This window comes from Nerophis lumbriciformis, linkage group LG23 (genome assembly GCF_033978685.3).
Source record: "Nerophis lumbriciformis linkage group LG23, RoL_Nlum_v2.1, whole genome shotgun sequence".
NCBI lineage: Eukaryota > Metazoa > Chordata > Actinopteri > Syngnathiformes > Syngnathidae > Nerophis > Nerophis lumbriciformis.
This window is the reverse complement of record NC_084570.2, coordinates 7,197,712-7,210,462: the sequence shown is the minus strand read 5'-3', so window position 1 is coordinate 7,210,462 and position 12,751 is coordinate 7,197,712. Positions and strand designations below refer to the sequence as shown.

General features: G+C 40.0%; 1 protein-coding gene across 2 annotated transcripts; it reads left to right on the top strand.

Moving 5' to 3' along the window:
- Window positions 1–302: 302 nt before the first annotated feature.
- On the top strand, window positions 303–6,365 carry gemin8 (gem (nuclear organelle) associated protein 8). Of its 2 annotated transcripts, XM_061985219.2 has the most exons (4): window positions 309–500; window positions 672–719; window positions 4,499–4,823; window positions 5,655–6,365. In XM_061985219.2, the coding sequence occupies exons 2-4, from the start codon at window positions 717–719 to the stop codon at window positions 5,912–5,914; spliced, it is 588 nt and encodes a 195-aa protein (XP_061841203.1). In that variant the 5' UTR covers window positions 309–500; window positions 672–716; the 3' UTR covers window positions 5,915–6,365. The 2 variants fall into 2 exon arrangements, with proteins under 2 accessions (XP_061841204.1, XP_061841203.1); XM_061985220.2 differs by lacking the exon at window positions 672–719 and having other exon boundaries at window positions 303–500.
- Window positions 6,366–12,751: the final 6,386 nt, after the last annotated feature.

Sequence of the window (12,751 nt, the reverse complement as noted above, 5' to 3'; positions counted from 1 at the left end):
TTTTAAAAAAAAAGTTTTCTTATAGCCTAATCTCATCGCTTGTCTTTTATTTTGATAATAATCGTGATGAATAAATGACAGGCAAAATAGTTTCCACTTCCGGCCAGGCCAGAGCAGCGCATTTTATTTTGAACATCCAGTCATATAGTCAGCTCACTTATCGTTCCACATTATTGGTACACTATTGTCAAAGATTATAAGTAAGAAGTAAATCGCTAAAAATAGATATATATTTTTTTTAGTTGTCTAACTAAAATGCCCACTAAGCGGCGCCACTCTGACACAGTGCAATGTTGTGTTGCTGCCTGCTACGCCGCGGAGGATGCTGGGAAATTGCAATGTTGTGTTGCTGCCTGCTGCGCCGCAGAGGATGCTGGGAAATGTTGTCTAAAGTAGAATTTGAAGCCGAGGGAAAATGTGTCTCTTAAAAATGTGAATACGACAACGAAGACCTCTACTGCTTTTAACGTCACATCATCTTTTTTCCCCAAGTCATCCAGGTAAAAGTTGGCGTTGTTTGGGTGAAGTTAAACTGCGCATGCTTCTATTGTTGGGCAATGTTAGCATCGACTGTTAGCATTTGTTACTGAGCAGCATTAGCCATGCTAACATAACAGCACTTTGCTCATATTTGTGCCGTTTTTATGTTTTTCTATGCATTTTCCCCTCAGAATTCCTCATTAGCGCGACCCTGTGGATGCTGCCAGCAGACAAACATGGTAAAAGCAGCTTATGTGCATGCATGATAACTATCAATAAGCTACATGAAAATAGGGCCTGGGCGATACGGCTAAAAACTATCAGCATATATCGGTCGATATCGATAATTATTGATATTTTGGACCTATCGAAAACAAGGACAAAGGAGCAGAAGAAAAACATTAAACAATAAACTTTTTTTTTTTTTTAATGTCGCATTCTTCTGATTGTAATTCCCTCAGCTATCGAAGCAGAATGTCAACACAACCATGGAAAACATGCAATGTACCGTATTTTTCGGCTATAAGTCGCAGTTTTTTTCATAGTTTGGCTGGGGGTGCGACTTATACTCAGGAGCGACTTATGTGTGAACTGATTAACACATTAGCGTAAAATATCAAATAATATTATTTAGCTCATTCATGTAAGAGACAAGACGTATAAGATTTCATGGGATTTAGCGATTAGGAGTGACAGATTGTTTGGTAAACGTATAGCATGTTCCATATGTTATAGTTATTTGAATGACTCTTACCATAATAGGTTACGTTAACATACCAGGCACGTTCTCAGTTGGTTATTTATGCGTCATATAACGTACACTTATTCAGCCTGTTGTTCACTATTCTTTATTTATTTTAAATTGCCTTTCAAATGTCTATTCTTGGTGTTGGCTTTTATCAAATGCATTTCCCCCAAAAATGCGACTTATACTCCAGTGCGACTTATATATGTTTTTTTCCTTCTTTGTTATGCATTTTCGTCCAGTGCGACTTATACTCCGGAGCGACTTATACTCCGAAAAATACGGTAAACACAATTCTAAAATCCATTTGAACACTTAACAATCAGCTCTTGAATTAATGTGGCGTTATAGTTCGGTTGGTAGAGTGGCCGTGCCATCAACCTGAGAGTTGCAGGTTCGATCCCCGCTTCCGCCATCCTAGTCACTGCCGTTGTGTCCTTGGGCAAGACACTTTACCCACCTGCTCCCAGTGCCACCCACACTGGTTTAAATGTAACTTAGATATTGGGTTTTCACTATGTTAAGTGCTTTGAGTCACTAGAGAAAAGCGCTATATAAATATAATTCACTTCACTTCACTAATGTGCAAAACTAAGGAATAGGTAAGAAATGCTTAATAAAGTATAACAAAATAGTGTAAAGTGTGCAATCCCTAAGAGAACTGTCAAACTTACTACACTGCAAAAAGTCAGTGTTCAAAAACAAGAATAAAAAATACAAAAATTAGGGGTATTTTATTTGAACTAAGCAAAATTATCTGCCAATAGAGCAAGAACATTTGGCTTGTCAAGACTTTCTAAAACAAGTCAAATTAGCTAACCTCAATGAACCCCAGAATACATTAAAACAAGTGTATTATCTCTAATAACAAGTGTACTACTATATGAGTACGTATTTTCTATTGTTTCATTGAAAATAAAACAGCAAAGTACATTTGGCTGTCATTTGTTTTAATATGAGACACAATTGTGTCAAAGTCATGATTTTTTTTTCATGCTTGAAGTAAGAAATTATTACTTTAAAAAGTAGTTTTATACTTGTGAGTGTTGATGACACAGCTTTGCAACAGTTGATATTCTAGTTTCAAGCATGTTTTACTCAATATAGGTCATGAAATCTCAGCTACAAGCTGTAATATCTTACTGAGATCATTCAGGACCAAAACACTTAAAACAAGTAAAACACTCTAGCATAAAATCTGCTTAGTGAGAAGAATGATCTTATCAGACAGAAAATAAGCAAATATCACCCTTATTTGAGATATTTAATCTTACTTAGATTTCAGTTTTTGCAGTGTATGAATTGATTAACGTGGACCCCGATCTGAACAAGTTGAAAAACTTATTGGGGTGTTACCATTTAGTGGTCAATTATACGGAATATGTACTGTACTGTGCAATCTACTAATAAAAGTTTCAATCAAACAAACTATTTTCTGCAGCTTTACAGCCAGGAAGTTACATGGTCTGTTTAACATTGAAATTGGTTTGTTTTTCTCATTTATTTATGGAAAGGAATTTGTAATGCAGTAATTATTATTTAAATATAATTGGACCAAATTGTTATTTAGTAGCACATTTGTTATAATTTGTAATTTATTTTATTTATGTGTACAGCTCCACTAATGGACATTGGAGTGTTACTTTCAAAGGCAAAATTAAAGTATTGCTAGAAACATAATTTTATATGGGACTTTATTGTATTATATGTATAGTTAGTACATGTTCCAAAAAGAAAAAAGCATAAAACACCACCAGAATTAGAGATATTACAAGTCAAAGTGATGAAGCTTAGTGTTACGCTCATGACTTGGTGTAACTAAACATTACCCGCCATCTGTGTGTGAATGGGTGAATGTGGAAATAGTGTCAAAGCGCTTTGAGTTCCTTAAAAAGGTAGAAAAGCGCTATACAAGTACAACCCATTTACCATTTACCATATAAGATGAAGACAATTGCATTTTATTGATATTTGAAATGTATTCAATGTTTATAAATAAATAATTAAATATACTAAATGTAAAAAAGAGAATAAATATTCAAAATAAGATCATTAAATGAAATCTAGTTTGGTTACGCCATCATGAGCGCAACACAAGGTTGTAAAAGTTTCAACTACAATTCTAAATAAGATGTCAAAAGCAAACTGAAATCAAATACACACAGCTTAAAGATTGATCAATACATATTTAAATTTAGTAATACATAAATATGATGATTTATCAAAATATAAAAGAAATATACCTGAACAGAACACTCATGATGGTTACACCAAAAAGTAACGCTATGAATCGCGTTTTTCCAAGTTTTTGGGGCATTTTTATGCTATTTCCAAGCATCTCCTTTTTATTATCGTTGATTTTAAATGGTCAAACTAATGCATATTATATATATGCATGCCCTAATAAACAAAAAAAAGTCATATTTATTTTGATTGTTACATTTTGAAGTACATTTGTGCAGGTGGGTGCGAATGTACCCATTACCAGAGCTGTACACTTATACAATCCTGCACTTTAGTTCCTACCTGAATACTTACATAAAAAGCGGGCAAGGGTTACAGAGAATTAAAAAAGTCCTAACGTCGAGGGGACTTTTCCCATTTTATGGACAATTTCTTTGCAGCACTCCTTTTTAATTTCTCTCTTGTCACTTTGTGCAGAGAATCAACAGTGAGACAGCAAGATGTTGCGACCAAACTTACTGTTAAGTGGTAACAGTAAGTTTGGTTTCTTCTGACCCCCCAAAAAAAATATATAACTGTGAATGTCTCTCTATGCGGGTAGGGTTCTCCTGAGGCCAATGGATCTTCTTGAGCCCGGGTAGGAGGTTTGAACAAGTGTTTTATTTGCATGACCACCCGTGTGCAGGACTTTTCAGTCTCGTGTGCTCGTGGTCGATTGTTCTTTCTGTCGTCGGGTGTGCGCGCTCTGCTCTCATCCGACCTCCTCGCTCATGGCCACGGCCCCTGCTGATAAAGGCGACAGATGATTAGATAATCAGCCCCAGCTGGGCAATCTACTCACCTCTCAGCTGGTCTTCGAAGCCAGCCATACACACTCCATTCCCGCAGGAGGCGCGCCGACCACGCCCCCCTCCACAATAACGTTTTAACAAACACGTTTTTTTTATTGATATCGATTACGTGACTATCGCGATGTATTGATATTATTTTATACATTGTATGTTGGGATTACGTCAATGTTTTTTCTGTCTTGCAAATGCTGGTGATCTCTTAGAGTAAGAACAAAACTAACTTTCTTCTCCTCTGCAGGAGGACATACGATCTCAGATGTCCTTCTTTTCCAGCCCTGTGTACAGTCGATACTGGCAGCACTACCAGCAGGCGATGGCGTGGCAGCAGAGGCACAGGCGAGCTTACCAAAAGGCCCTAGAGGCCGCTTACGGCCCCTTCGACCGGCCCCAGCGCCGTCCCGACACCCAAGAGCGCTACGCTGACTGGCACGCCAGCAAAAGTGACAGCGAAGAAGAGGAGAGCCGCTCGGACTGCGAGATTGAATGCGACGTCAGCAACATGGAGATCAGCGAGGAGCTTCGGCAGTATTTTGCCCAGACGGAGAAACACAGAGCAGAGTTAAGTAAGTGGACATGCGGTTCTTTGTTGACTATTATCACTAGAGATGTCCGATAATGGCTTTTTTGCCGATATTCCGATATTGTCCAACTCTCAATTACAGATACCGATATACACAGTCGTGGAATTAACACATTATTATGCCTAATTTTGTTGTGATGCCCCGCTGGATGCATTAAACAATGGAACAAGGTTTTCCAAAATAAATCGACTCAAGTTATAGAAAAAAATGCCAACATGGCACTGCCATATTTATTATTGAAGTCACAAAGTGCATTGTTTTTTTTAACAGGCCTCAAAACAGCAGCTTGGAATTTGGGACATGCTCTCTATGAGAAGGTTGAGGTGGGCGGGGTTGGGGGTAGCGGGGGGTGTATATTGTAGCGTCCCGGAAGAGTTAGTGCTGCAAGGGGTTCTGGGTATTTGTTCTGTTGTGTTACGGTGCGAAATGTGTTTGTCATTCTTGTTTGGTGTGGGTTCACAGTGTGGCGCATATTTGTAACAGTGTTAAAGTTGTTTATACGGCCACCCTCAGTGTGACCTGTATGGCTGTTGACCAAGTATGCATGCATTCACTTGTGTGTGTGTGAAAAGCCATAGATATTATGTGACTGGGCCGGCACGCAAAGGCAGTGCCTTTAAGGTTTATTGGCGCTCTGTACTTCTCCCTACGTCCGTGTACACAGCGGCGTTTTAAAAAGTCATACATTTTACCTTTTGAAACCCATACCGATAATTTCCGATATTACATTTAAAAGCATTTATCGGCCGATAATATCGGCAGTCCTACATTATCGGACATCTCTAATTATCACTATTATCATCTCCATGGCAGGGAAGCAGCAGCAAATTGAAGCAGAGCGACATGACAGCTACGTCCCGGCCGACCAGGACCTGCGCAGCGTCTCCTGGCGAACCAGCGCGGCCCCGCCCTGCGAGCGGCCAGGCGAGAGGCGTCGGGCTGAGATGAAGAAGCTGTATGGCGAGGACGCCGCCAAGATCCTGGCCATGGAGACGTCCATGCAGCTCACTTTTGACAGGAACTGTGACCTCAAGCAGCCCAAGTACTGGCCTGTCATTCCTCTCAAGCTTTAGCAGTCCGACTGGGCCGTGAAGGGTTTTTTTTAAATTATTTTGCACATTAAAAGCACAAGTTTTTAATTAACAGCCCTTAAATAATGCCATGTGCACTGCCTTCCAGAGACACTTCAAGAGACTTACTGTGACGTCTCTCCCAGGTGAAGGATGACGTACAGTAGAGGTTCAAACAAGTGCCTACTTGCATGTTTCTCTTGATGCGTTTTTGTTTGCGCCCCCAGCTGGCTAATGTTTCATGGTGCAGTAGTTCCTCTAATGCCTGTCAACTCAGTTCAACCACACAAAACACACAAGAAGCTCTCTTGCATGACTGGTTCCAAAAGTCCACATTTGAACATGCGCCAGCAGCAGCGCTTTGTTGCTTTGTAACGTCTCTGTAAACTGGAACATACACTGCGACTATTTGCCTTTGATCTGTCTTTCTAATAAAGTTATCATTAAACCCGAAGCTGTTTTGATTATGCCTGGAGGTTATTACTGCAGTTTACCAAAAAATATTAGCAATTTAGTCCGGTTGTCTTGTGAGATGAGATGACAAGTCAGTGGTTCTCAAACGTCTTTCACCAAGTATCACTTCAGAAAAACCTTGACTTTCCAAGTAGAACTTGTTGCGTCTGACCAGTGTACCTCCCAGGGAATTAAAGTCACTGGTCAATCCCAAGTTCTTTCAGATGACATATATGCAGAGTAAGAAGGACCATCAAGACAGAATAGGAATATTATCAAGTTTTACTAAAGCTTCAGGAGACTAGCCCACATCAATACAGTCATACCGTCATCTCGGGATGGTCTAACATTCAAACAGGCAGAGACAACAGGCTAGACTACTGCAACACACTTCTTGTCGGGATCCCCAGCAAGAACATCCAGAAGCTGCATCCATCCATCCATCCATTTTCTACCGCTTATTCCCTTTTGGGGTAGCGGGGGGCGCTGGAGCCTATCTCAGCTACAATCGGGCGGAAGGCGGGGTACACCCTGGACAAGTCGCCAGCTCATCACAGGGCCAACACAGACAACATTCACACTCACATTCACACACTAGGGCCGATTTAGTGTTGCCAATCAACCTACCCCAGGTGCATGTTTTTGGAGGTGGGAGGAAGCCGGAGTACCCGGAGGGAACCCACGCAGTCACGGGGAGAACATGCAAACTCCACACAGAAAGATCCCGAGCCTGGGATTGAACCCCAGACTACTCAGCACCTTCGTATTGTGAGGCAGACGCACTAACCCCTCTGGCACCGTGCTGCCCCCCAGAAGCTGCAATACATACAAAATAGTACTGCTAGGATCCTGATGAGAGTGCGGAAATACGACCGCGTCACACCAATTCTCAAATCCCTTCACTGGCTTCCTGTTCCACTCAGGATTGAATACAAAGTCTCCCTACTAACCCACCAGTGCCTCCATGGAAATGCCCCTTTCTACCTCAAAGAACTACTCACCCCCAAATCCTCCACACGACACCTCCGCTCCGGACAGGCTAACCTCCTCCAACCTCCGAGGACAAAGCTACGAACTATGGGAGACCGGGCTTTCTGCTCCGCCGCTCCCAGTCTGTGGAATGCTCTCCCTGACCACCTGAGGGCACCACAGACTGTGGATGCTTTTAAAAAGGGCTTAAAACCCCTTCTTTTTATAAAAGCCTTTTTAGATATATATGAATACTAGTTCTAGCTATTAGGCTGTTCTAGTTTTATTTTATTTTATATTTTTAATCTTTTTATTATTTTTATTTTTTTCAATACATTGTTGCACTTTGAGGTTGTTTGCTCAATGTAAAGTGCTTTTTACAAATACAATCTATTATTATTATTATTATTAACTTCTTGAATATGCACTCCAGAAAGGAATACAGCCTCATTGTTCTAATACAGATAAGATATAAGGGAGTCCTCCAACTCCTACATTCCAAGTCTTCAAGGTAAAGCACACAGTTTACATGCGGACATAAGATAAAAAAAAAAGAAAGAAAGAGTACAAATGGAAAAACACTAGCTGATTTAAACATGACTATGTTTAAAGAAAGAACTCTTAAACATATATGCATTCTCGACAAGCTGGAAGCTCACTATCGAGCCCAACAAGTGCAAGGCTATAATCCTGTTGGGAGAGTGGCCGTGCCAGCAACCTGAGGGTTCCTGGTTCGATCCCCAGCTTCGACCAACCTAGTCACGTTCCGTTGTGTCCTTGAGCAAGACACTTCACCCTTGCTCCTGATGGGTCGTGGTTAGCGCCTTGCATGGCAGCTCCCGCCATCAGTGTGTGAAGGTGTGTGTGAATGGGTGAATGTGGAAATAGTGTCAAAGCGCTTTGAGTACCTTGAAGGTAGAAAAGCGCTATACAAGTATAACCCATATACGATATCTTCTTCGGGGCTACTAAAATCGGGCGCTGTGACCCGACCCCATCGCACAACCTGTGGCCTTCTTTGATATTATTTCATCGTCAGGATACACAAGAAGATGGGTAAGTGAATTACTAAAATGACTTTACTTTGCACACAAATCGGGTCATTTTCAGATTAGCGTCTCATTTCCCTTGTCACGTGCGCGCGCCTCATTGGAGTGTTTGCGCCTGTGCGCGCGCCCGGCGTAATGCGCCGTGCATGACTATTGTGCATCTCTGAGCGGTAATCAGTTTAAAGGCTTAAAGCGAAAGAAAACACACTCAGTCTGCTGGCTTTCGCCGTCTCACTAAACCTGTTTGTTGTTGTGTTTTTGTGGTTCCTAATCACAGTTCGGGAAAATGGGTATACTTTGTTAGTGCGCATGCACCGGAGTATCTCTCCCAAGTCTACAAACTTTAAAGTTTGTGAGTGATTTGCTTCCAATGGCCAGGGGCTTTTGAGAAAATTACGACAGCTACAAAATTATGCATGTTTACACACTTTTTGTTGAACTTATTTTTGTATTTATGTTCTCCCAAAATGTGTTTGTCATTCTTGTTTGGTGTGGATTCATAGTGTGGCGTATATTTCTAACAATGTTAAAGTTGCTTATACGGCCACTCTCAGTGTAAACTGTATCGCTGTTGATGAAGTATGCGTTGCATTCGTGTATGTGTGCGTACAGAAGCCGCTCATATCTTGTGACTGGGCCGGCACGTTGTTAGAAGGGATGAAAAGCGGACGTGACGTCAGCTAGTAGAGGATGTTAAAAGCAGTGCCTGTAAGGCACGCCCCCAAGACTGTGGAATACGGGATATAATGACTGATGAACAACTTCGTTCGATAATGAAGGTTGCCTCAGCTCAAAGCCTGAGCCCCGACATTAATGAAGTAGCATCCAAGAAAAGATGGCAGGTATCTGGCTTGGGCACATTAGATTAGATCAGTGTGTTGCAAACTGAGCAGTTTAAAGTCCAGAATGGTTGGTTTATTCATTATTTTATTTTAAAATTTATTAGCCTATGGAAAAAGTTAATGTTGATATTTACCTCAGAAGGCTGCAAATAGAAAAGAGGCATTACATTTTTATTTAAATTGTATTTGATATGCCATTGATATTATTATTATTATTATTATTATTATTTGAAACTCGATTTTGCATGTCACTATAAAGTTTTATAAGCCTTGCTTGTTCAATATTCAATGCAAAACTTGTTTGGGTCCCTATTAAAAGGTTAATTTGTTCAACCTTGGCCCGTGGCTTTGTTCAGTTTTGTATTTGAGTTTGACACCCCTGTTTTAACCTTCGTCTTGTGTTAGGGTCGGCACCGACCCGTTTTAGTTTTTGAATGCATAAAAGAACCACATTAATTTATTTTTTTTGCATCAAGGCTTTTTGACTTTGTCAGGAACCTATATTTCAACAAAATAAAACTTTTTTTTTTTTTTTTTCACTAAATTATAAAATGCTCTGGTTGAAATTATGACCTTGGTGTCTTTAGGGTCGGTTTCGACCCAATTATAAAAATAAGATAATAAAGCAATAATTAGAGCCAAAACTGAACACATTGACAGCCAGCTCCTCTACCAATCATGGGAGCTTTAAGGGATTCTCATTTTACCTTGTTATCCAGTACTAAAACAAACAAAGACAGGCATGTCCAGACATGTGAGGTCAATTCAGTATAGAGTTGGTGACTTGCAGAGTGCACATCTCCAATTTGCAGCATGCAAAAATGAAAAAAAAAGATTTACAGTGAGGAGTTCGGGATAATATTTTTTGGTGAAAATGAGGGAGAGGACACAGAGCAGCATAGTGATACGGATGAACAGGTTTCTGAGGAGGAAGACAACGTGGACTATCATCCAGAAAACACAGACACATCTGATGAGTCTGATGAGGAGGTCATACCAAAGACTATAACAATGGGACCCATTACCTCCCTGCTTGGCACTCAGCATCAAGGGTTGGATTTGGGGGCTAACTCACCAAAAATGATTCCCGGGTGCGGCACCGCTGCTGCCCACTGCTCCCCTCACCTCCCAGGGGGTGAACAAGGGTGATGGGTCAAATGCAGAGGACAAATTTCACCACACCTAGTGCGTGTGTGACAATCATTGGTACTTTAGATCGGTAGGTTGTGAGTTCAAACCCCGGCCGAATCATACCAAAGACTATAAAAATGAGACCCATTACCTCCCTGCTTGGCACTCAGCATCAAGGGTTGGAATTGGGGGTTAAATCACCAAAAATGATTCCCGGGCGCGGCCACGGCTGCTGCTCACTGCGCCCCTCACCTCCCAGGGGGTGATCAAGGGTGATGGGTCAAATGCAGAGAATAATTTTGCCGCACCTTGTGTGTGTGTGTGTGACAATCATTGGTACTTGAACTTAACTTGATTTGCTTGATTGGTTATTGTTTGTTTGACCTTGCAAATCTATATTTTGTATTATGACTTGTTCTGCTTTTCATTTTGTGTTTGTATTAAAGCATACTTGCCAACACTCCCGAATTTTCCGGGAGACTCCCGAAATTCAGCGCCTCTACCGATTTTCAGCCGGAGCTGGAGGCCACGCCCCCTCCAGCTCCATGCGGACCTGAGTGAGGACAGTCTTTTTTCATGACGGGAGGACAACAGGGTGACAAGAACTAAATCATCCAGACTAGAGATAAATTGTATTATTATGTTTATCTTACCTAAAAATAAATATATTTATTAATTTAAAAAAAAAATAAATAAATACATTTTTACTATATTTTGCTAAAAACATCAAAATTAATTGTATTTTTCTTTGTATTTTTTCCTGACTCCTTATTACATCCAGCCATAGAATTATACATTAAAATAAATATATTTGAAATAATTGATTTTGAATTATCATAATAATCCATTTAAAATGACCATATTTAATTATTAAAATAATTGCTTGCTTATCAACAATTTTAGCATTTTATTCATTACATTTTGAAGCTCTCAGAAGCCAAGTTATGTTATATTTCTTAAGATTTATTTATGCAAGTTTGAAGTATCAATTATCTAAACACAGTTTTGTTTGCATAATTTCAGGATGTATATATATATATATATATATATATATATATATGTATGTATGTGTGGGGAAAAAAAATCACAAGACTATTTCATCTCTACAGGCCTGTTTCATGAGGGGGGGTACCCTCAATCGTCAGGAGATTTTAATGGGAGCATTTGCATACCATGGTTTATATAGGGCACAGAGTGGGTGGGTACAGGCTGGCCTAGGGGCGTGGTGGTTGGCTCATGTGTTGCCTAGGAGGTGTTTCCGTCTATGGCGGCATGTTGTTACAATTTCGCTGCGCTTGTTGAGGGATGACAGGTCTGGACGGTAAATAATAAACAGTTTCTCTTTCAAGCATAGGTTGCATCTTTTATTACCACTATTGTAAGGTGTGCTGGATGCAAGAATTTGCCATGTTATTGAATATTCAACATTATTGTCTTTGAGGTCCCAAATGTGTTTGCTGAGTTCTGTGGTATTTCGCAGGTTTTTGTTCCTGAAAGAAGCCTTGTGATTGTTCCATCTGGTTTTGAATCCTCCCTCGGTTAATCCTACATATGTGTCGGATGTGTTAATGTCCTTGCGTATTTACCGTCCAGACCTGTCATCCTTCAACAAGCGCAGCGAAATTGTAACAACATGCCGCCATAGACGGAAACACCTCCTAGGCAACACATGAGCCAACCACCACGCCCCTAGGCCAGCCTGTACCCACCCACTCTGTGCCCTATATCAACCATGGTATGCGAATGCTCCCATTAAAATCTCCTGACGATTGAGGGTACCCCCCCTCATGAAACAGGCCTGTAGAGATGAAATAGTCTTGTGATTTTTTTTCCCACACATACATATATTGCGCTCTACTACGGTATCGAGCACTATTTTTTTGGATAACCTTATTAAGACATATATATATATATATATATATATATATATATATATATATATATATATATATATATATATATATATATATATATATATATATATATATATATATATATATATGTATGAAATACTTGACTTGGTGAATTCTAGCTGTCAATATACTCCTCCCCTCTTAACCACGCCCCCAACCACGCCCCGCCCCCACCCCCACTTCCCGAAACCGGAGGTCTCAAGGTTGGCAAGTATGTATTAAAGTTCTGTTGCTGAAAAAAATACTTTTTAGCCTTTTTCTTGAAGTAAATATATATGGGTCGAAATTGACCCGTAACACCATAGATGTTACTATAGTTAAAATTATTAAAATGAAAAAATAAATTAAACAAATTTATTCAAGAGATGTGTTCTAATACCCCTCAATAATAGTCAGGTAACACAACAACATTTTATTTATTTATACTATTCTCTTGAGGTTCATTTTACCATTTTTTTATTTGAAATCGAGGGGTATACTGAC

Excerpts from the sequence above, each read along its gene's own strand:
- gemin8 (XM_061985219.2), top strand. Across the intron at positions 4,824-5,654 it reads GAAACACAGAGCAGAGTTAA|GGAAGCAGCAGCAAATTGAA; the intron begins GTAAGTGGACAT and ends TCTCCATGGCAG.